The sequence below is a fragment of the Antennarius striatus genome, chromosome 16 (genome assembly GCF_040054535.1).
Source record: "Antennarius striatus isolate MH-2024 chromosome 16, ASM4005453v1, whole genome shotgun sequence".
NCBI classification, from domain to species: Eukaryota; Metazoa; Chordata; class Actinopteri; order Lophiiformes; family Antennariidae; genus Antennarius; species Antennarius striatus.
The window spans coordinates 20897162-20922030 of NC_090791.1; the positions used below are offsets into that span (position 1 = coordinate 20897162).

Genomic DNA, 24869 nt, shown 5'->3' on the forward strand with positions numbered 1-24869 from the left:
TTCACAGAGTGGTGCCTTTTGTGTTGGACTTCAGGATCTGCTGCGTTCCCATGTTGTTCAGAACAGGTGTGTTTTCATATTTTTGGAGTTTTGAGCATTTTATTTATTCTAACATTTTTTTAAATGTCCAGTTAACGGGTGCAGCTTAAACACGCTTCGCCTGTCCGTCACCTGGTCACACCTGTGGTCATGTGACCTCCTGTTTCAGCTCGTGTTCTTTGTTTCCTGTCAGCTTCAATCTAACATCAGAATGAGAAGGAAACGTTTTCCATTGCACCTGAAAGCAGACGTGTTCTCCTGGGGGGTGCAGACGTGTTCTCCTGGGGGGTGCAGACGTGTTCTCCTGGGGGGTGCAGACGTGTTCTCCTGGGGGGTGCAGATGTGTTCCCCTGGGGGGTTTGTGACGGTTTGTGGTGATAAAAGTGAACACAAACATTCTGATTGGATGCTGTGAAGCTTTATTGAACAGGAATCATGAGTTACAGAAGGCAGGGGGAGCGGGGGGGCAGAGGAGACCAGGGGGGCATCAGGCCGTCCGCCTGGACGCCCCCCCCCCTCGGGGACACCTAGACCTCGGCGGAGGCCTCCTGGGGGTGGATGTAGTCGTTGATGAAGCGCAGGAAGCTGGACACCCGGGTGTAGACGCCGGGCTGGCCGGGGAGGGCGCAGCCGCTGGGGCTGCCGTAGCTCATGATGCCCACCTGCACAAACCCCCGGGGGGCACGGCACACCAGGGGGCCGCCGTAGTCCCCCTAGGACACCACACACACACACACATACACACACACACACTCGGTCTGGAGTCATGAGGACCGTGCATTAGAGCGGGTCGGTGTCACAAACACTCACCCTGCAGGCGTCCCGCCCCCCAGCCAGGTCTCCGGCACACAGCATGTCTGCAGTCAGCTCAGGGTGGGCCTTCTCACACTCGCCCTGAGGCATGATGGGAATCCTCAGCTGCTGGAGGGGCTCGGGGTCCGGCAGAGGAACTGAAACGTAGAGGTGGGGTCACTTCATTAAACACACCAGCGTCCTAGAGGGGGGCTGTGGAGGTCAGTGGGGTAATGGGGGGGGGGGGGTTCTGGGTAACACCTGGGACTCTACATGGTGTTAGAATGTCAGGAGAACCCACCCCCGGTGCCGATGTCCCCCCAGCCGGTGATCCAGCACTCTGACGCTGGCCCGAAGGCGGCGCCGGCGCCGGGCAGGCTGACGGGGGCCACCTGGTCCGAGAAGCTGATCTTCTTCTTCAGCTTGACGAGGGCGATGTCGTTGACATAGCCCCCGCCCTGGGCGAGGTACTTGGGGTGAGAGACCACCGTGACGATGCCCAGGTAGCGGGCGGAGGCCCTCTGCAGGTCGCTGGTGCCCACCCAGGCCATCGAGCGCTTCAGGTTGGCCTCACGCTTCCTGGGACAGGAACACACACGTCAGTGTGTGTGTGTGTGTGTGTGTGTGTGTGTGTGTGCGCACACTGTATCAGTGTGTGTCCATCAGTGTGACGGGGGTGGGGTCTGATGCTTTTCACCGTTAGTTTTTCATTATTACTAAATCCTGACCTGAATAGTATCACATTCATTATCAGTGACATTATGATATTATAATATATTATAATATATTGTTATTATATAATATAAAACCGTGCTGATCTACAATTTGCACTAAACCAGCCTGTTGGATGATTGACTCCACCTGACAAAACCAGATTAAATGTTAATCCCAGTCTGTCCCCTGACATGTTGGACATCCTCATCAGTTCTAATCCTGTTTGTGTCGTAAACAGCAGCTCCTTTACAGGACGGATAATTATTTTGTTGAATATAAAGTACATTAAGCCTCGAGGACCTATTAAAATAACTACACACATTACCTTAACCTTATCGGGTCAAAAAATGACTGTTTAATAAAAGTTTTTAAAAAAAATATAACACAAATATTTTTTTTCTTTCAATGCATCAGATCTTTTTCATTACTTCAAATCAATCCATAGATATAAAGTTTATTATATTTTATTATTATAGGTTTATATGGAATTTTCCATTAGAACCTTGTTTTTCTTCCAATGGGAAAAACACAAAAATGTGGAATATTTCCAAGTTAGTGCACAGTTTAATACTTCTGACAAAGATATCACAACTATTAAATGAATGTTTCACAGGTGTGTGAAGACAGTGGGTCTGTTTCTGGGTCGTGGGGTCATTATTTTGCTGCAGACAATGAAGATCATGTTTCATTATAACAAAATAGTATATATCATATACATATATAATATATACATAATATATATTTAAAAAAATATACATTATATATGTGTGTGTGTGTGTGTATATATATATATGCTTATAGTATATGAAAAATATGTGATAATGTGAGTCAATTGGACCATTTTTGACCCTATCAGGTAATGTGTGTACACAGTGAAAATCTGCTATTCTATACACTTCTAATGACAGGCATTAAGGAATTTAGAAAATTAAGTTGAAAGAAAATTAATGGCAAAATTTCATATATTTATCCGTTTAACGGACTAATTTAATGGGAGAGAAACGCATAAAAACAACAAAAATGTCCCTTTTGGGCCCAAACAGTGCTCAGTGGTTAATAAACTAAAATGGTTCATTTCAGTGAAAAAGAAAAGCAGATGTTAATCTAGATGTTCTTGTTAATTCAAATTCTTGTTGACTATTCTGAGAGAAAATGAATAAATGCCTGAAATCTTCACCTTTCCAGTTCATGTGAGACGTTAATGTGGAACAGAAATCCTCCCTGAGACAGATCCACTCACACAGGTTCACGTGTCCACAGACACACATGGAACTCAGATGGAACCGTTCTAACGTCACGTTTAATCTGAGGATCTCCACCCTGGACCCGGGTCGTCTAATGAATCACTGTTCTCAGATTGTGACAGCACCCATTCCTAAACATCAGCTGACTGACTTCTACGTTATTTTCATGGAACCTGGAGTTTTTTAAGTGTTTAGAAATTCACAAACATCTCAGAACATGCTGAAAAGAATTACACACAAATCTTTAATTCACAACTGATCCAAATGGGCCCCCTCCCCTCTGAGGCCCATTTCCCCTGGTGACAGAAGGGCCACTGTGACACACACACACACACACACACACACACACACACACACACACACACACACACACACACACACACACACACACACACACACACTCACCTGTCCCAGCAGTTTGCAGCAGTCAGCACCCACTGGTTGTTCAGGATGGTGCCCCCACAGCGCCACTTCTGCTGCGTGTAGGACGTGATGTTCAGGTGCACCATCCAGGGCCAGCCGCCCTTCGGAGCATCCTGCCCCCCCACAATGGAGCTCCCCACCTCAGCAGCAAACAACCCTACCAGGAAGCACAAGTCACACCAGTGAATTTATGATACTGTGTCCTGAAATAAGATTCCAGTGAACACTTGTGAAAACACAGGAGTCACAGACTAAACACTAGTGCGTTGGTTTTAAAAACTAGTGCGTTGGTTTTAAACACTAGTGCGTTGGTTTTAAACACTAGTGCGTTGGTTTTAAACACTAGTGCGTTGGTTTTAAACACTAGTGCGTTGGTTTTAAACACTAGTGCGTTGGTTTTAAACACTAGTGCGTTGGTTTTAAACACTAGTGCGTTGGTTTTAAAAACTAGTGCGTTGGTTTTAAACACTAGTGCGTTGGTTTTAAACACTAGTGCGTTGGTTTTAAACACTAGTGCGTTGGTTTTAAACACTAGTGCGTTGGTTTAACTAGTGAAGAATGACAGAAATCAGTTGATCCTCACCTCCAGTGTTGTAGATCAGGACCAGAGCTGTGACTATCTTGCAGAAAGCCATGACTGTGCTGGAGGGGTGCCGTCACCCCGCTGCTTTATACACGCTACAGAGACCATGTCAGCGATCCTCTTCCTGTCAGACCAGCAGGTTCACACCTTCATGTATTTGAGATAAGTATTGACCACATCATCAGTTTTCTCAGTGAATCTATTTCTAAAAAACACATGCACAGAAATCAAACCTTAGATGTCTGTAAATTAAGTTACGTTCAAAAATTGCTGCACAACATTTAGATGAGGCTGTGAATTTCTGGGAGAATGCAGTCTGGTCCGATGAGACCGGAGCTGAACTCTTGATGCTGTAATACGCTTGTTTGGAGGTAAATGGCCCAGAAACACCAACAGTGAAGTTTGGAGGAGCGAACATCAGGGTAGGGTCTTGTTTTCAGAATCCAGCACTGACAAACTCCACAAACCTGAAGGAAGGATGAATGAAATTATTAACATTAACAAGACATTCTTGATGAAAATCTGCTGCCATCTACCAGGATGATGAAGAGGAAAGTGGGGTGGACATTTAAGCAAGACAAATGACTCCAAACACAGCCAAGGAAACCCTCTCTTGGGTTCAGACAAAGAGAGTAAAGTTGCTGGAACGGCCCAACCAATCATCTGACTGGAATCCAACAGAACATCTGGAAAGAACTAAAGATCACATTCACAGAAGAAAAACACAGAACCTTCAAGATTTGAAAACTGTTTGTGTGGAAGAATGGGACACAATCACACCGCAGCAATGCAACTAGTACTCCATACAGGTACTGTTATTACCAACAAAGGCTTTTGTAAGAATTTGAAATCAATTATAGTGTATTCAATCATTTTCCCTGCATCATTCCGTTCTATTTATTATTTATCTTACATGGACATTTGATGTTTGATTTCTTTGCATGTGTGGGTTGTATGGGTTATTCCCAACATCTGGTGAAAACTTCATGTCCATAGCACCTTTATTTACAAAAAAAACTGGTGACCTGGTTAATTCTTATTGTACCCACTGTCTGTCTGTCTGTCTGTCTGTAGAAGACAATTAGCGATAGCAAAGTTCCTTCAAATGTATAATTATCAAAATCAAAAATTGATATCCCATAAAATTGTATCGTATTTTCGATATTACTTGAAATTTAAACTACATTTATGGAGCTAAATTCGGGTCCTGAACAGGGAGGTCGTGGGGGAACGTTTGTGGGTTGACTTGTTTCCGGGGGACCTTCTTACATGTTACACAGAAGGTCATGTGACCAATGTTGACAAACCCGACCAGCAAGACGAGCCGCAGACTTCCGTGTGTTCAGGACGTGTTGTTCTGACTCCAGCTGCTGCTCGGTGTCCGTGAACATTTGTTTATTGTTTACTGACTTTATTCCTGTTTATTTGTTCCTCTATCTTCTTCCGGTATGGAGCGGACCGCCAGCCTGAACGCAGACCCGCTCCCGTCCGGAGCTCCCGGTGAGTGTCGGCTGTCGGTGAACCGGAGACCTAATCAGTGCAGTAAATACAGTACCCCAACAATGTTATTGTTTACCTGTTTACCTGTTGTTTACCCGTTGTTTACCTGATGTTTACCTGATGTTTATATGTTGTTTACCTGTTATTTACCTGATGTTTATCTGTTGTTTATATGTTGTTTACCTGATGTTATCTGTTGTTTATCTGTTGTTTATCTGTTGTTTACCTGATGTTATCTGTTGTTTATCTGTTGTTTACCTGATGTTATCTGTTGTTTATCTGTTGTTTATCTGTTGTTTACCTGATGTTTATCTGTTGTTTATATGTTGTTTACCTGATGTTTATCTGTTGTTTATCTGTTGTTTATCTGTTGTTTACCTGTTGTTTATATGTTATCTGTTGTTTACCTGTTATTTACCTGATGTTTATCTGTTGTTTACCTGATGTTTATATGTTGTTTATCTGTTGTTTATCTGTTATTTACCTGTTGTTTACCTGTTATCTGTTGTTTTTCTGTTATTTACCTGTTGTTTTTCTGTTGTTTACCTGTTGCTTACCCGTTGCTCACCTGTTGTTTTCAGACCGTGTCACACAGTGGCGGAACTGGGTGGGGTTCTGGTGAGTGGTTTTCTTATCCTTCCTGTTGAAATGATGTTCAGAATCTGATCTGCTCACCAAACTGAACGATTGTGAGGAAACACGACAAACAATTAAATGTTGATTCATTTTCTGAAAATAAGGTTTGACCTGAAGGTCCGTGTTGGGACTCCTTCCTGTTGACGTGTTTGTCTTCAAATTAAACTTTATTTACACATCATCAGTAACTGTTTTGTAGTTGATTGGAATGGAAACGGACTGTTCTAAAGCTGTTTCTACATCCATCCTGCTTTCAGAATAAACACGTCACTCTCTGGAGCAGAACTATTCATTTCCTTAAAGCTGCTTCCACACTCAAGTAACTCCAATTATATAGATAATTATGAGACATGTGACTTCATCATGATCTCTGTTTATTCAGAGGTTTACTCAACATTATCACACCAACAACACAATGAACTGCATAATGCAGTTCATTGTGTTGTCAGTGTGATAAGCTTCATCAGCTATGAATGAATCATGAACCCTGTTAAATGTTTGAGCAGCTCTGAACCAGTTATCCTGCTGTCACCTGATCAGTGTGTGTGTGTGTGTGTGTGTGTGTGTGTGTGTGTGTGTGTGTGTGTGTGTGTTCACCTGGTGTTATCTGTCATCTCAGGCTCCTTGGCTTGTGTAATAACTTTGCTTACGTGGTAATGCTGAGTGCCGCCCACGATATCCTCAAAAAGCAGGACCCTGGAAACGCCACAGTATCTGTGAGAAGACACGTGTGTACACAAGTCATACGGTCTGTACAGTCAGAAACAGTGTTCACTCAGCTGTCTTTGCTTTGTGCCCAGAGCTCCTCCACACCGGCTGTGGATTTCCAAGCAGTGAACAGCAGCAACAGCAGTCGCTACGACTGTAATCCTGTCACCACTGGGGTAAAGAGAGCCGTGTGTTTGTTAGTCTGTCATCAGTCGCCTGTCACAAGAAAGATGTTCTGAATAAAATAACTCACTAAATAAACACACCGAATCCAACAAGATAATTAATCCATGCTAAAAAAATTAAATGCTAAAATAACTGCAGGGCAGCTCTTCTAGACAGCAGCAGATGTTTGCACACAAAGTGTGTCTGAAATACGACAGTGAAGAAGACTCCCTTCAGGGTCTGGATGTGTTTTCTCTCCCTAGGCTGTGCTGCTAGCCGACATCCTCCCATCCTTCTCCATCAAGCTGATTTGTCCGTTCATGATCCACAAAGTGCCTTATGGGTAAGACAATGTTTACCACCTGATAACATGAGGAGCCCCTCTGCAGTCTGACCAGGACTCCCCAGAAGGAGGGATCGTGTGTTTCTGTGGGTCTTTTCTAGTCAAGAGAAGGATAAATTAAAAGATCACACCATCTTGTTTCATTGCAGCACATTGTCCACACGTCACCGTGTGAGAATTGTTAGTTATCAGTCACCAAACTGTAAGCATTTCACTTTTAGCTGGTGTCATAGAAGAGCACAAATGGAGGATTTCTACAATTCCTCGACTGCCTGTCAGACAGCACAGTGGGCACAACTTACACAGCAAAGCACAAGAGTCCCCTTTCACTGACTTACAAATGTGGTTCATGTAGAAACAGTAAAACACGCACACACACACACGCACACACACACACACGTTTCTCTAATTCCTGATGCCCTTTCATTCTCTTTTCCAGGATCCGGGTGTTGCTCTGCACCGTTGCCACAGCAGCCAGTTTCCTTCTGGTGTCTTTCTCCTCAGCTGTGTGGATGAGCATTCTGGGTAAAGACACCTCTTTGTTTTAATTTAATTTGTAATTTCAGCCTTTATCAGAGCTGTTGGCTCGGTGTCACAACTTCAAATCTTTCGCATCAGTTTCATTTCCTGTCAAAATGTCAGTAGTTCCTCCACAGAACTCTGATAGGGTTAGATGTTTGTCGTGTCCTCCTGCTAGAATCACACATCACACTAGTGTCGGAGCGGTTTCATGTTTAGGTATGTTTAAAGCAGGATTCACAGAGACATGTTAACAGCAGAGGGTTTCTGTACAGTAGCATCACGTAGGGCCTCATCCAATGTCCTCCTCCTCTCCTTCATCACTCTTTACTCTAACCACTGTTTCCATTATGGGATGTATGATATAACACACCAGTGTTCTCACTAGCTTGCGTCCTTGACAGATTTCTTGACAGACACACACAATCATCAGACAACGTGCGTCCCCGGGACGCAAGATTTATAAAAAAATCAATGCTACCTTTTTCCGCGATATAATATTGAGGAAATGCACCTCCACCCAACAAAAATATTCACAATTTTTATATTATCTCCACTTAAATTTTTAACCATGAAATCGCCATTTTGTTTAGATCTCGTGATGAGAAGGACATGAGTTTCTGGTCATGAGACTCACCTGTGTGATTCACCTGTGTGATTCACCTGTGTGATTCACCTGTGTGATTCACCTGTGTCACTCACCTGTGTCATTCACCTGTGTCACTCACCTGTGTCATTCACCTGTGTGATTCACCTGTGTGATTCACCTGTGTGATTCACCTGTGTGATTCACCTGTGTGATTCACCTGTGTCACTCACCTGTGTCATTCACCTGTGTCATTCACCTGTGTCATTCACCTGTGTGATTCACCTGTGTGATTCACCTGTGTGATTCAGCCTTATTAAAATCGACCAATCAGCAACAGGTGTGCTGGTTCTAAGCTGCAGTGACAGAGGAGTTAGTTCGACCCCCCAGAGAACAAGAAGAGTCCTGTTGGGTTTGTCTGTCTGTTAAAACGCTTTGGAACGTCTGCTGGTGGGATTAAGAGATAGACTAATAAAGGGTGATTGACTGATTGATTAATTAATTAATTGATTGATTGATTGATTGATTGATTGATTGATTGATTGATTGATTGATTATCACCATGCCTCCGAAAAAGATGCAAAAGTTGGAAAAAAACAAGTGTGAATGAGTACTTTCTAGAATAAAAAACAGAAGTTAATGAAGAACCAGAGACAGATATTACTACAGGTATTACTACAGATATTACTACAGGTATTACTACAGATATTACTACAGGTATTACTACAGGTATTACTACAGGTATTACTACAGATATTACTACAGGTATTACTACAGATATTACTACAGGTATTACTACAGATATTACTACAGGTATTACTACAGGTATTACTACAGATATTACTACAGGTATTACTACAGATATTGCTACAGGTACTACTACAGGTATTACTACAGGTATTACTACAGGTATTACTACAGATATTACTACAGGTATTACTACAGGTATCACTACAGGTATTACTACAGATACTGCTACAGGTATAACTACAGATATTGCTACAGATATTACTGCAGATATTACTATAGATATTACTACAGATATTACTACAGGTATTACTACAGATATTACTACAGGTATTACTACAGGTATTACTACAGGTATTAGTACAAGTATTACTACAGGTATCACTACAGATATTACTATAGATATGACTACAGATATTACTACAGATATTACTACAGGTATTACTACAGGTATTACTACAGATATTGCTACAGGTATTACTACAGGTATTACTACAGATATTACTACAGGTATTATTACAGGTATTACTACAGGTATTACTACAGATATTACTACAGGTATTACTACAGGTATCACTACAGGTATAACTACAGATATTGCTACAGATATTACTGCAGATATTACTATAGATATTACTACAGATATTACTACAGGTATTTCTACAGATATTACTACAGGTATTACTATAGATTTTACTACAGGTATTACTACAGGTATTACTACAGATATTAGTACAAGTATTACTACAGGTATCACTACAGATATTACTACAAATATTACTATAGATATGACTATAGATATTACTACAGATATTACTACAGGTATTACTACAGATATTACTACAGATATTACTACAGGTATTACTACAGGTATTACTACAGGTATTACTACAGATATGACTACAGGTATTACTACAGATATTACTACAGATATTACTATAGATATGACTACAGATATTACTATAGATATGACTACAGATATTACTATAGATATTACTACAGGTATTACTACAGATATTACTAAATGGGTGTGAAGGTTCTGTCAGCTTGGTTCAGTGTCCACAAGAGAAAATATGAATTAAAGGCAAAGAAATCTATTGAGTGAAAACAAAAGGGGAAAAAATCTGTATTGCATCTTTATTTAGTTCTAAAACAGTTTTTTTAAATGACTACCAGGCTTTAACATTTTGATAAAACAAATATATACTTTAAATCTTTTTTTTCTTTTTCTTTTAAACAGTTATGACGTCGTTATGAATAAAAACATGTAGTTTTTATATTGATCTATTGGTTAAACTCGATCCTCGCGTTGCTTCTACCATATATTCTGTTATTCCTGTTGGGATGCATAAACGTCATGTTGGGATGTACACATTTTTATTGAAGCGCATCCCAGGATGCACTGCTTCCTGGAGATAACATGAACTCCGACACACATCTGCCGTCCAGCAGACGGGGTGAGACCGACTCAGACGAGCTGGGGGGCCACAGGGCAAACCTGAGCGATGAGCTGGGGCTGAGTAGAGGCCCTTAATGACCTGCAGCTCATTTTATTAATCACACAGAGTGACACTGCAGGAAGCCCCCCGGGGCTCAATGGACTGTGTGCTCATAGAGACTCTCTGTTCCAGGGGTGTCCTTTGCCAGCTTCGGGTCTGGACTGGGGGAGCTGTCCTTCCTCTCCCTCAGCACCTACTTCAGCAGGTAAACGTCAACTCCTTCCTGCCTTTCCATCCTCACTTTAAACCCTCTACACCGTCAGGATGAGGTGGAGCCAACACGGGTTCATGCTGCTGGTCTCTGTCCTGCCACAGGGATGTACTGGGAGGGTGGAGCTCAGGAACTGGTGGTGCTGGTGTAGCTGGAGCTGTCCTCTACTCCGTCTTCACACAAGCCGGCCTGTCGCCGCGGGTTTCTCTCCTCCTCATGCTGTTTGCTCCAATGGCTTTGCTGCTCAGGTAAGAGTGGGAGGAGTCAGCGTCAGGTCTGTCGGTAGTCTGACCTTCAACAGACGGGTGGGTGTGACACCCACAGGAAGTAGTTCCTGTCATATATGTGTTCAGTCTGAAGGGAGGGGTCACTGTCCAGCCTCTGAGGCCAAAACCAGTGTGATCTGACTCCCGTAGAGTTCCCATGGGCCTCTGGGGCCTGGATGGTGGATGCTCTATCTGTGTGTCCATCACCTCCAGACACACACCCTACCTCCAGACACACACCCTACCTCCAGACACACACCCTACCTCCAGACACACACCCTACCTCCAGACACACACTCTACCTGTGTGTGAGAGCCCTCAGCTCCATCCTCACAGCGTCTCCATTGGTCCATTGATGCCCCAGCGGGGCAGAACGGGTCCGGTCTTCGTCACGCTAACAAATCCCTTCCTCCTGCTTCCTGTGTGTGTGTCAACACTGTCCCCAGCTACTTCCTGGTGTTGGTCCCCCCCCCGTCGTTACACCAGTGGACGGTGGGACACATGGGGTATGAAGCCGTGGGCTCAGACGACAGACAGCACCTGTTGGGGGGGGCGGAGAACGAGGAGCAGGACAAAACAGCCACAGGTACGTGCGTGTGTGTGTGTGTGTGTGTGTGTGTGTGTGTGTGTGTGTGTGTGTGTGTGTGTGTGTGTGTGTGTGTGTGTGTGTGTGTGTGTGTGTGTGTGTGTGTGTGTGATGTCCAGTAATATGCTAATGAGCAGTGTTAAATTTCTCCTCCACACAGTTCCCAGTCTCAGGTGTCAGCTAGTCTACCAGTGTACCCAGTACCATGTGACCTCTACCAGTGTACCCAGTACCATGTGACCTCTACCAGTGTACCCAGTACCATGTGACCTCTACCAGTGTACCCAGTACCATGTGACCTCTACCAGTGTACCCAGTACCATGTGACCTCTACCAGTGTACCCAGTACCATGTGACCTCTACCAGTGTACCCAGTACCATGTGACCTCTACCAGTGTACCCAGTACCATGTGACCTCTACCAGTGTACCCAGTACCGTGTGACCTCTACCAGTGTACCCAGTACCATGTGACCTCTACCAGTGTACCCAGTACCATGTGACCTCTACCAGTGTACCCAGTACCATGTGACCTCTTTATTGAAGCATGGCAGCAGAGTTCAGTGGATGCTAATGCTAGCGAGATGCTAACAGCGACGTCACTGGTTGACCTGGATGTAACATCTAGAGACAACCAGAGGTCTGTTAACACGAACCGACTGTTGTTTCAGCACTGCAGGGGTCAGGGGTCAGACCGGGTGACCAGTGGAACCCGTGTAAAGTGTCAGTGTTGGGGTTCAGAACCAAACGGTGCACATCCAACCGTCATCCAACCGTCATCCATCGGCTCATTGGGGAGGGTTTACCCAGGAGAAGGGTTTGAATCAGTACTTCTGTCAGTACTTCTATCAGTACACTCTACCAGTGCTTCCACCTGTACTTCTGACGGTACTTGTATCAGTACTTCTACCAGTACACTCTATCAGTACTTCTACCAGTACTCTCTATCGGTACTTCTACCAGTACTTTTATCAGTACTTCTACCAGTACTTCTATCAGTACTTCTATCAGTACTTCTACAGTACTTCTACAAATACTTTTACCAGTACTTCTACCAGTACTTCTACAGTACTTCTACAGTACTTCTACAAATACTTTTACCAGTACTTCTACCAGTACTTCTACAGTACTTCTACAAATACTTTTACCAGTACTTCTACCAGTACTTCTACAGTACTTGTATCAGTACTTCTACCAGTACTTCTCCCGGTACTTCTACAGTACTTCTACCAGTACTTCTACCAGTATTTTGACCAGTACTTCTACCAGTACTTCTATCAGTACTTGTATCAGTACTTCTACCAGTACTTCTCCCAGTACTTCTACAGTACTTCTACCAGTACTTCTACCAGTATTTTTACCAGTGCTTCTACAGTACTTCTATCAGTACTTCTTCAGTACTTCTACCAATACTTTTACCAGTGCTTCTACAGCACTTCTATCAGTACTTCTACTGTAATTGTATCAGTACTTCTACCAGTACTTCTACAGTACTTCTACAGTACTTCTACCAATACTTTTACCAGTACTTCTACCAGTACTTCTACAGTACTTGTATTAGTACTTCTACCAGTACTTCTCCCAGTACTTCTACTGTACTTCTACCAGTATTTCTAAGGTACTTCTACCAGTATTTCTACGGTACTTCTACCAGTATTTCTACGGTACTTCTACCAGTATTTCTACGGTACTTCTACCAGTATTTCTACGGTACTTCTACCAGTACTCTCCACAGGTGCTCGTATTCAGACATCTCTCCTGTTCCAGCTGTAGGACTACAGGTAGTACTTCAGTGTGACTCCATGTGTCTCCACGGACACCAGTGGTCTCCTCAAACCCAACTGAACCGCTCTGATCTCTACCACACCAGAACTCACCTCAGGTGTCAGTGGAAACAGGTCTCAGTGTCACGGAGGAGGTCTCTGAACCAGAACCTTCAGTCTCCCGTAGACCAGAGCAGACGGACTCAGATCAGACTGTTAGCTCATAGCGTTAGACGTGAGCGTTTGGAGGTCAGGTGACCCTGTTAGCTCATAGCGTTAGACGTGAGCGTTTGGAGGGCAGGTGACCCTGTTAGCTCATAGCGTTAGACGTGAGCGTTTGGAGGGCAGGTGACCCTGTTAGCTCATAGCGTTAGACGTGAGCCTTTGGAGGGCAGGTGACCCTGTTAGCTCATAGCGTTAGACGTGAGCGTTTGGAGGGCAGGTGACCCTGTTAGCTCATAGCGTTAGACGTGAGCGTTTGGAGGGCAGGTGACCCTGTTAGCTCATAGCGTTAGACGTGAGCCTTTGGAGGGCAGGTGACCCTGTTAGCTCATAGCGTTAGACGTGAGCGTTTGGAGGGCAGGTGACCCTGTTAGCTCATAGCGTTAGACGTGAGCGTTTGGAGGGCAGGTGACCCTGTTAGCTCATAGCGTTAGACGTGAGCGTTTGGAGGGCAGGTGACCCTGTTAGCTCATAGCGTTAGACGTGAGCGTTTGGAGGGCAGGTGACCCTGTTAGCTCATAGCGTTAGACGTGAGCGTTTGGAGGGCAGGTGACCCTGTTAGCTCATAGCGTTAGACGTGAGCGTTTGGAGGGCAGGTGACCCTGTTAGCTCATAGCGTTAGACGTGAGCCTTTGGAGGGCAGGTGACCCTGTTAGCTCATAGCGTTAGACGTGAGCCTTTGGAGGGCAGGTGACCCTGTTAGCTCATAGCGTTAGACGTGAGCCTTTGGAGGGCAGGTGACCCTGTTAGCTCATAGCGTTAGACGTGAGCCTTTGGAGGGCAGGTGACCCTGTTAGCTCATAGCGTTAGACGTGAGCGTTTGGAGGGCAGGGGACCCTGTTAGCTCATAGCGTTAGACGTGAGCCTTTGGAGGGCAGGTGACCCTGTTAGCTCATAGCGTTAGACGTGAGCGTTTGGAGGGCAGGTGACCCTGTTAGCTCATAGCGTTAGACGTGAGCGTTTGGAGGGCAGGTGACCCTGTTAGCTCATAGCGTTAGAGGTGAGCGTTTGGAGGGCAGGTGACCCTGTTAGCTCATAGCGTTAGACGTGAGCCTTTGGAGGGCAGGTGACCCTGTTAGCTCATAGCGTTAGACGTGAGCGTTTGGAGGGCAGGTGACCCTGTTAGCTCATAGCGTTAGACGTGAGCCTTTGGAGGGCAGGTGACCCTGTTAGCTCATAGCGTTAGAGGTGAGCCTTTGGAGGGCAGGTGACCCTGTTAGCTCATAGCGTTAGACGTGAGCCTTTGGAGGGCAGGTGACCCTGTCTGGAGGTGACCTGAGTTGTGAAACTGATCGTTAGGACGCGTCAGTGACACACACTTCCTTAACCTGATCAGATAGATGAAGGGCCTCGTCGGTTTGGAAGATTTAATCTCACTTCTTCTTCGAATTGAGTGAAATGACATTTGTGGTTAGAGTTATATACAAACTTGAAACTTCCCATGAGTCATTCTGTTCGATGACAGGACTTCCTGCTCCTGATAACCAGGGGCAGTCTTCAGTTTCATCTGGCTCCGGATGGACGCCGTGTCACATAATTACATCTGATAGTAGAGCCTGCTCGGTCTCAGATGTTATCTGCTCTACGGCAGAGGAACACTCAGAAGACCCTGAAGGAAGGAGGCCTCACAGGAGAACATCACAGGAGAACATCTACAGTCACCTGCTGATTGTAGTCAAACCAGCAAAATGAAAATATTACAGAGAAAATAGAGGCTGTGGAAATAAGACATGATCATAAAACATCTTCCAGACAGGTGCTAAAGACTTCCTGACATGAGATGATGACAGTAAACAGGCCTGAGGGAGCAGAACCTGAGGAGAGAACGTCAAACTGGAACGCCACCGTTGATAACTCACACCAGAGCCTCCTTCCTCTCAGCGTGTGTGTGTGTGTGTGTGTGTGTGTGTGTGTGTGTGTGTGTGTGTGTGTGTGTGTGTGTGTGTGTGTGTGTGTGTGTGTGTGTGTGTGTGTGTGTGTGTGTTGTGTGTGTGTGTGTGTGTGTGTGTGTGTGTGTGTGTGGTGATGGTCTCCATGTTGTCGCTGAAGAAACTGTTCTCTTCCCCTGGCTGTCACAGACACCCCGATCGGAGACCGTCTCACCCTCACAGAGAAGCTGCACACGTTGAAGGTGAGTTGCCCTCCTGCCCCAGAGGCCAGGGCTCCTGTGGTGTGGGGGCTCACTACTGCCCCTCTTCTTCCTGTGTCTAGGGGCTGCTGAGGTTCATGTTTCCCCTGACTCTGGTCTACTTAGCTGAGTACTTCATCAACCAGGGCTTGGTAGGTGTCTCCGTCTCTCAGGGATGGATTATGGGATGTCATGAGAAACAATAAAGATCTGATTCTGACCACACCCCTAAATGTTCTCTCCTCCAGATGGAGCTCCTGTACTTCCCCAGGTTCTTCCTGTCCCACGCGGAGCAGTACCGCTGGTCAGTCAGCCTCTCTAGACCGTTCCTCGGCGTCCTGTCTGAACCTGCTGCTCATTGGTTCTCTGTCTCAGGTACCAGATGCTCTACCAGATCGGCGTGTTCGTGTCTCGATCGTCCCTGTGCTGTGTGAAGATCAGGAAGGTGCTTCTGCTGTCACTGCTCCAGGTGAGGAGGAGGAGCAGATAGGAGACGCCTGTAGCTGGGTGGAGGTGTTGGTCCTCCAAGCGCTCTGGAGATCAATACAAATACACCACTGATCACATCTATAGACAGCTGGAGATCTACAAGTTGATGGATGATGGATGGATGGATGGATGGATGGGTGAGTGGATGGATGGGTGGGTGGATGGGTGTGTGTGTGTGTGTGTGTGTGTGTGTGTGTGTGTGTGTGTGTGTGTGTGTGTGTGTGTGTGTGTGTGTGTGTGTGTGTGTGTGTGTGTGTGTGTGTGTGTCAGGGACCAAGCAGTAAGGCAGCAGGACACAGGAGATTTTTTGTCCCAAAACAGGCTTTTTCTTTTCATTTTCCCAAAAAGCAAAACATCTAACGAAAGACTTTGACCGAATGAAGGAGTAAAAGAGACCAACTGAATAGAGCTAAACTCCTACAGAGCTCAGAACCAAAGCGAATGAATGGACACCACAGAACAAAACTGACCTCATAAACAATCAAACAGATGAACTTAATTACTAGTTAAGCCAAACTAAAAATTAACACAGAGGGGGAAATAAAATGGCCACTAAATACTTAACTGGCCAAAACTCGATGTAAATCCCCAGATCCCCCCATGACACAGTATGCTGTGGTCCAGTCCAATAAGGCGGCAGCAGCCTATGGGCCCTCAGCCACGCCTTTGCTGCACCAGGAAATAAAACTCCAGGTAACTCAAAAGATTAAAAAAATGTGAATACAAACATAATTTGGACTGTCAGTGCCAAGACGTACTCCTAAAAAATATGAAAACTGAAATAGTGTATAAAATGATATGTTTAATATTGTTGTATGGGTCCGGGGCCCTTTGCTGAGGGCTGTCCGGTCCCTGTATGACCAAAGCCGGCAGTAAATCAGACCTGTTCCAGGTGCATGTTGGACTCCAGCAGGGCTGCCCTCTATCACCGGAAAAGGGTGGTGTGCCCTCTTCTCTGGAGAGTCTTTACCCCAAGCGGAGGAGTTTAAGTATCTTGGGGTCTTGTTGACGAGTGAGGGAAGGATGGAACGTGAGACTGACAGACGGATCGGTGCAGCTTCTGCAGTGATGCAGTCGCTGTAGGTCTGTGGTGGTGAAGAAGGAGCTGAGTCGTAGGACGAAGCTCTGGATTTACCGGTCAATCTACGTTCCTACTCTCACCAGTGGTCAGGAGCTTTGGGTCGTGACCCAAAGGACAAGATCCCGGATACAAGCGGCTGAAATGAGTTTCCTCCGTCGAGTGGGGGGGGGGCGCACCCTTAGAGATAGGGTGAGGAGCTCAGTCACCAGGGAGGAGCTCGGAGTAGAGCTGCTGCTCCTCCACCTCCAGTGGAGCCAGCTGAGGTGGCTCGGGCATCTGTTCAGGATGCCTCCTGGACGCCTCCCTGGGGAGGTGTTCCGGGCACGTCCTACCGGGGGGAGACCTCAGGGAAGACGTAGGACAAGCTGGAGGGACTATGTCTCTGGGCTGACCTGGGAACGCCTCGGGCTCCCCCCGGAGGAGCTGGAGGAGGTGTCTGGGGAGAGGGAAGTATGGGCATCCCTGCTGAGACTGTTGACCCCGCGACTCGGCCCTGGATAAGAGGTAAATGATGGATGGATGGATGGTTCGCTTGTTTGTTTGTTTGATGCTTAATTGGTTGGTTGGTTGGTTCTGTTCGTTGGTTGGTTGGAATATTTTTTTCTCTAATCAATCAATAAAAGGTCAATAACGATATCAAACTAATAGCTAGATGACAGAATCCTCCTACTGGCTCAGTTTTGATCCACATCACATCCAACATTGATTCATTTTTTCTGCAGAAGGGTTCATCAAAATCCATCTGTTCATGTTTGGAATCCTGCTTACATCAAACAATCAAAGGGGGGTTAAAAAGAAAGCTGGGGCAGTTAACACGTCTCTCATATTAGCTCCTTCATGTTGCCCCCCCAGGTGGTGAATGCGGTTGTGCTGCTGTCAGCGGTGCAGTACCAGTTCCTGCCCAATGCCTGGGTGCTGTTTGCTATCATCTTCTATGAGGGTCTGCTGGGTGGAGCCACCTACGTCAACGTGTTTTACTTCATCAGTAAGGAGGTGAGGACACGTCGTTCTGTCAGTAGCTGCCTCAGATCCCTTCAGAACAAGAGGCTCACCCTCTGTTCATTCTCAGCGCGTTTTTAAGGCCCGTTGTATGAATAAAGTATGTGAAAATGTGGACAGCCTTAATAGTAGTGTCTAATAACAGTCTTAATAGTAATGTCTAATAACAGGCTTAATAGTAGTGTCTAATAACAGTCTTAATAGTAGTGTCTAATAACAGGCTTAATAGTAGTGTCTAATAACAGTTAATAGTAGTGTGTAATAACAGTCTTAATAGTAGTGTCTAATAACAGTCTTAATAGTAGTGTCTAATAACAGGCTTAATAGTAGTGTCTAATAACAGTCTTAATAGTAGTGTCTAATAACAGGCTTAATAGTAGTGTCTAATAACAGCCTTAATAGTAATGTCTAATAACAGTGTTAATAGTAGTGTCTAATAACAGTGTTAATAGTAGTGTGTAATAACAGTGTTAATAGTAGTGTGTAATAACAGTCTTAATAGTAGTGTCTAATAACAGTCTTAATAGTAGTGTCTAATAACAGGCTTAATAGTAGTGTCTAATAACAGTCTTAATAGTAGTGTCTAATAACAGGCTTAATAGTAGTGTCTAATAACTGTTAATAGTAGTGTGTAATAACAGTCTTAATAGTAGTGTCTAATAACAGGCTTAATAGTAGTGTCTAATAACAGTCTTAATAGTAGTGTCTAATAACAGTCTTAATAGTAGTGTCTAATAACAGTCTTAATAGTAGTGTCTAATAACAGTCTTAATAGTAGTGTCTAATAACAGTCTTAATAGTAGTGTCTAATAACAGGCTTAATAGTAGTGTCTAATAACAGTCTTAATAGTAGTGTGTAATAACAGTCTTAATAGTAGTGTGTAATAACAGTGTTAATAGTAGTGTCTAATAACAGTGTTAATTGTAGTGTGTTTTTCTGATGGTTCACTATCACATGATCGAGTGGACGAGTGTCTTCTTCCAGTCCCTCCAGCCGTCCTCATTTGATAGATTATAACTCAAAACTGGGTTTTGGCCTAGGGGCCAAATGTGGCCCTCCACATCATTTTATGTGGCCGGCAAGAGCATAAAAGGTCAGAGTGTCTAACAATACATAGATCAAAAGTGTGCTTTGAGCAAAACTACATTTCCCACAATGCAGCAGTTCAGCCCATTTTAACTGACTAAACGTTGTGAACAAAGTTAATGTCCTAACTTGTGTCTGATGTTATTTTTCTTTATTGATTGATAGTTTGATCCTTGATTGATGGAGTTCTGTGGGTTTAATAACCTGACAAATTAAAAGGATTTATGTTAGAACAGAACCCCTGTGGACCCACCACCCGCAGGGCAGACCAATGGGGTCGGGTGCGCTGCCATATGGGTGGCAGTGACAACAGGGGGTCACGACGGACCAGACCCGGGCGGCAGAAGCTGGCTTTGGGGACGTGGAATGTCACCTCACTGGCGGGGAAGGAGCCGGAACTTGTGTTGGAGGTGGAGCGTTACCAGTTGGATCTGGTGGGGCTTACCTCCACGCATAGCCTCGGTTCTGGATCCAAACTCCTGGATAGGGGTTGGACCTTGTTTTACTCCGGAGTTGCGTGAGGCGCAGGGCGGGTGTGGGGATACTCACAAGCCCCCGGCTGAGCGCCGCTGTATTGGAGTTTACCCTGGTGGATGAGAGGGTCACCTCCCTACGCCTTAAGGTTGTGGGGGGGGGGGACTCTGACTGTTATTTGTGCATACGCACCAAATATCAGTTCAGAGTATTCGGCCTTCTTGGGGTCCCTAAATGGGGTCCTTGAAGGGATCCCTGCAGGGGACTCCATTGTTCTCCTGGGGGACTTCAATGCACACGTCAGCAATGATGGAGACACCTGGAGGGGCGTGATTGGGAGGAATGGCCTCCCTGATCTGAACCCTAGCGGTGTTATGTTGTTGGACTTCTGTGCTAGTCACGGATTGTTCATAACTAACACCATGTTCGAACACAAGGATGCTCATAAGTGTACCTGGTACCAGAGCACCCTGGGTCAGAGGTCAATGATTGATTTTGTCGTCGTATCATCTGACCTTCGACCGTGTGTTTTGGACACTCGGGTGAAGAGAGGGGCGGAGCTGTCAACTGATCACCACCTGGTGGTGAGTTGGGTCCGTTGGCGGAGGAAACCTTTGGATAGACCTGGTAAGCCCAAACGAGTAGTGTAGGTGAACTGGGAACGTCTGGAGGAGGACTCTGTCCGTGAGGCCTTCAATTCACACCTCCGAAGGAGCTTCTCGTGAATTCCCTGTGGAGGCTGGGGGCATTGAACCTGAATGGTCGATGTTCAAAACTTCCATTGCTGAAGCTGCAGCTGAGAGCTGTGGTCTCAAGGTCTTGGGTGCCTCAAGGGGCGGTAAGCCTCGAACACCGTGTTGGACCCCGGTGGTCAGGGAAGCCGTCCAACTGAAGAAGGAGGCCTTCAGGGGCATGTTGTCCCTGGGGACTCCTGAAGCAGTTGCAGGGTACCGACAGACCAAGAGGACTGCAGCCTCGGCTGTGATGGGGGCAAAACAGAGGGTGTGGGAGGAGTTCAGAGAGGCCATGGAGAAGGACTATCGGACGGCACCAAAGTTGTTCTGGAGGACTGTCCGACACCTCAGGAGGGGGAAATGGGGGACCATCCAAGCTGAATACAGCAAAGATGGGACACTGTTGACCTCGACTGAGGAGGTTGTCGGTCGGTGGAAGGAACGCTTTGAGGAACTCCTGAATCCAACTACCCCAACTGACCCGTCCTCTGTTGCAGAGGCAGAGCTGGAGGATGATGGGGGATTCGAGTCAATCTCTCGGGGCGAAGTCACCGAGGTAGTTAAACAACTTCACGGTGGCAAAGCCCCGGGTGTTGATGAGATTCACAGGGTAAGGCTGAAGGCTCTGGGTGTTGAGGGGCTGTCGTGGATGACACGCCTCTTTAACACTGCGTGGAAGTCTGGGACAGTGGTGAAAGGGTGGCAGATTGGGGTGGTGGTTCCTCTTTTTAAAAAGGGGGACCAGAGGGTGTGTGCCAACTACAGGGGCATCACACTCCTCAGCCTCCCTGGGAAAGTTTACTCCAAGGTGCTGGAAAGGAGGGTCCGGCCGATTGTGGAGCCTCAGATTGAGGAGGAACAATGTGGGTTCCGTCCTGGTCGTGGAACAACGGACCCGCTTTTTACTCTCACAGGGATCCTAGAGGGGGCTTGGGAGTATGCCCATCCAGTCTACATGTGTTTTGTAGACTTGGAGAAGGTGTACAATCGGGTCCCCAGGGGTAGGAAGTACTGGGAAGTACTGCGGGAGTATGGGGTGAGGGGGCCTCTTCTCAGGGCCATCCAATCCCTGTACGCCCAAAGTCAGAGCTGCGTTCGGGTTCTCGGCAGTAAGTCGAACTTGTTCCGAGTAGCTGTTGACCTTCACCAGGGCTGCGCTTTATCACCAATTCTGTTTGTGATTTTCATGGACAGGATATCGAGGCGTAGTCGTGGTGAGGAGGGGTTACAGTTTGGTGGCCTGAGGATTGCATCACTGCTTTTTGCAGACGATGTGGTCCTGTTTGCGTCATCAGCCTGTGACCTGCAGCGCTCACTGGTCCGGTTTACAGCCGAGTGTGAAGCAGCAGGGATGAGGATTAGCACCTCCAAATCTGAGGCCATGGTCCTCAGCAGGAAACCGGACGACTGCCTTCTCCAAGTGGGGAATGAGGTCCTTCCACAAGTGAAGGAGTTTAAGTATCTTGGGGTCCTGTTCACGAGTGAGGGAACAATGGAGCGTGAGATTGGACGGAGAATTGGGGCAGCAGGAGCGGTATTGCAGTCGCTTTACCGCACTGTTGTCACAAAGAGGGAGCTAAGCCGAGAGGCAAAGCTCTCCATCTACCGTTCAATCTTCGTTCCTACCCTCACCTGTGGTCATGAGCGATGGGTCATGACCCAAAGAACGAGATCACGGATACAAGCGGCTGAAATGGGCTTTCTCAGGCGGATAGCTGGTGTCTCCCTTAGAGATAAGGTAGAAACACTGCTGTTCACGAGGGGCTCAGAGTAGAGACGCTGCTCCGTGACGCCTCCCTAGGGAGGTGTTTCTGTCACGTCCAGCTGGGAGGAGACCTCGGGGCAGACCCAGGACCAGGTGGAGGGATTACATCTCAACACTGGTCTGGGAACGCCTTGGGATCCCCCAGTCAGAGCTGGTGGATGTGGGGGGAAAGGGAAGTTTGGGGCTCCCTGTTGAAGCTGCTGCCCCCGCGACCAGACTACGGACAAGCGGTGGAAGATGGATTTATGTTAGAACAGAGAAACAAACAAACATGTTTTTTCTGTCTAACTGTAATGTTTGGAACTAGAATCAGTCAGAAATTCAGTTTTTTTTTTTTTTAATTTTAAATTTTATATACTGGTTTGATCCCCGAAGGGAAATTAAGAAAGCACACTCTAGCTACTGATTACAAACGCATGCATACATATTAGTGAGTACAGGCCCCTGTATCACACACACACACAAAGGGGCCTGTAGGCATGCAGGGGAGGTAGAGTGGCAGGCAGCTCCTTCTTGGTGCGCCTCAAATGAGCAATTTGTAAAGGGGACGGCACCTTGCTCAAGGGTGCCTCGGCAGTGCTCCGGAGATGAGCTGACACCTCCCACTGTTAGCTCACCTCCGGGTATTTTTGGGGGGGCGGGAGTGGGAATCGAACCGCCGATCTTAAATCATGGGACGACCCGCTCTACCGCCCGCTTTACCACTGAGCCACTGCCGCCCCTTAACATTAAGGAGTAGTTACATTTAGTTACATTACACTGAGTTACATTTAGTTACATTTATTAGTTACATTAAGGAGTAGTTACATTTAGTTACATTAGTTACGTGTGTGTGTGTGTGTGTGTGTGTGTGTGTGTGTGTGTGTGTGTGTGTTTGTATAGGTGTGTGTATTATAACTTACACTCATAAAAATGAAGCAGGCAGGTTTTGGTGCTTTGCATCATGGGAGTTGTGCGCTGTGTGCTCAGGCGTGCTGCTGATGCCCCCCCCGGGTGTCGTCTCTCCACAGAGCGAGGACAGGAGGAGGGAGTTCTCTCTGGCGGCTGCCAGCGTGGGGGACAGTCTGGGCATCGCTCTGGCGGGACTGGCCTCCTTCCCGGTGCACAGATACTTCTGTTCGCTCTGACCCCGCCCACACGAAGGAGCAACATGTGGGCATTCCAGGTGTTTGGGGGTCTGCAGTGTGTGTGTGAGACACTTTTCCTCCGACATAAAGATGTGTACTGCAGCGAGCCGTCCACAGACACGTGGCTCTCCACAGCTTCTTTTGAGCGATGTCCACTGATGGAAGCACGTCAGAAACTGGACCGTTACCTATTTGTGATGTGGATTGAAATCAGAACTCTAATACGTAAATTGTGTTTTCTCAGCTCGATTGGGCTTTTATCAGAACCATTGCTCCTTTATCTGGACGGACCTGCTACTTCTGTCAGGCTAAAAACAACAACAGGTTGATAAATCAGAAAAAAGCTGCGTGTTTGAAGGACGTGTTGAAACTGCACTCGTCTTCTTGTCCTTTTCACCGTTTTTCTCGTTGGGGTGACCACAATGGATCACGATGGTCTTTTTCCTGGCAGCTCCTTCCTCAGCACCATTCCTCTGTCCTGCAGTAGCAGAAAGTGTAAATGTTGACAGGTCATATTTATTTTTGTATAGTAAAGGGTTTTCCATTTGCCGTCCCATGTGCCTCATCTGTTGAGGGTTTTTTTAACCACTGAGCCTGAAAAACATTCTAAGGAAAACGCTGCAATGCTTTTACATTAATAGGTCAAGACACACGCAGGAGCCACATGTGTGGCTGAGATAATCACTCCAGAGCCATCCAGCCTGTAACACCAACGTGTTTCAGGGTCTTAACCGGATCCACGTCACAACCGTTTATTCTGGGTGTGAACGTGAGTCAGGATGTATGATTTTTTTTACTCAGTGTCAAAAATATTTTAATCAAATTATGGATAATTAATGTGTTGATTTGAATAAAATAGTTCATACTAAAGCACCTTATGCCAGGCTTTCAGTCTTGATCCGGGGTCAGCTGCTCACATGTTCCAAACTTTTTTCCTGGTTGTTTACTTCTTGTGTTACAAAATGTGGTCTTTGTTATAAAGGTAAGAACATGTCGTGATTGTACTGTGATTATTGCGTCTAGTCATTGAACTCACAGCATGGTGTATGCGTTATTCTTCATCAGGTTGTGTATTGATCTAATTATTGACCTCCAGCGTGTGAGATTCAGACATAATCAGTTTTATATTCCACTGGAACACAACTGACAGTTGTCACCAGGCTGCAACAAATATCCAGGTAACAACTGATCAGTTGATCAGTTTCTCAGTTAAACTATAGATATTTGGTTCACAAAGCAAAAGAAAACAGGAAATTTGTACCCTTTTAGTAAATCTATATTCCCAATTTTATAAATCCCAATGTAATGATTCATTGAATTTGACCGATGACTAATTGTCTAGCAAAAGTTTTAGTTTACTGTCATATAAAATAGATGAAAGTATCACATTTTGTAGTCTGTTTATACTTTATAAACAAGACCCTCCTGCGTTTCTGACGCC

The 24869-nt window shown here is 45.9% G+C and overlaps 2 protein-coding genes across 2 annotated transcripts; one reads left to right on the forward strand and one right to left on the reverse strand.

Moving 5' to 3' along the window:
* Positions 1 to 441: 441 nt before the first annotated feature.
* On the reverse strand, positions 442 to 3950 carry LOC137610382 (tryptase-2-like). The gene is made up of 5 exons (XM_068337996.1): positions 3796 to 3950; positions 3195 to 3369; positions 1133 to 1410; positions 850 to 989; positions 442 to 752 (listed from the first exon to the last, which is right to left on the reverse strand). Exons 1-5 carry the CDS (start codon positions 3845 to 3847, stop codon positions 567 to 569), a joined length of 831 nt encoding a protein of 276 aa, XP_068194097.1. The 5' UTR covers positions 3848 to 3950; the 3' UTR covers positions 442 to 566.
* Positions 3951 to 4885: 935 nt separating this feature from the next.
* cln3 (CLN3 lysosomal/endosomal transmembrane protein, battenin) lies at positions 4886 to 24422 on the forward strand. The gene is made up of 15 exons (XM_068337995.1): positions 4886 to 5295; positions 5877 to 5913; positions 6551 to 6647; positions 6732 to 6815; positions 7068 to 7147; positions 7587 to 7672; positions 10631 to 10703; positions 10814 to 10957; positions 11422 to 11561; positions 15623 to 15675; positions 15756 to 15824; positions 15921 to 15976; positions 16048 to 16141; positions 18095 to 18235; positions 23312 to 24422. Exons 1-15 carry the CDS (start codon positions 5244 to 5246, stop codon positions 23426 to 23428), a joined length of 1323 nt encoding a protein of 440 aa, XP_068194096.1. The 5' UTR covers positions 4886 to 5243; the 3' UTR covers positions 23429 to 24422.
* Positions 24423 to 24869: the final 447 nt, after the last annotated feature.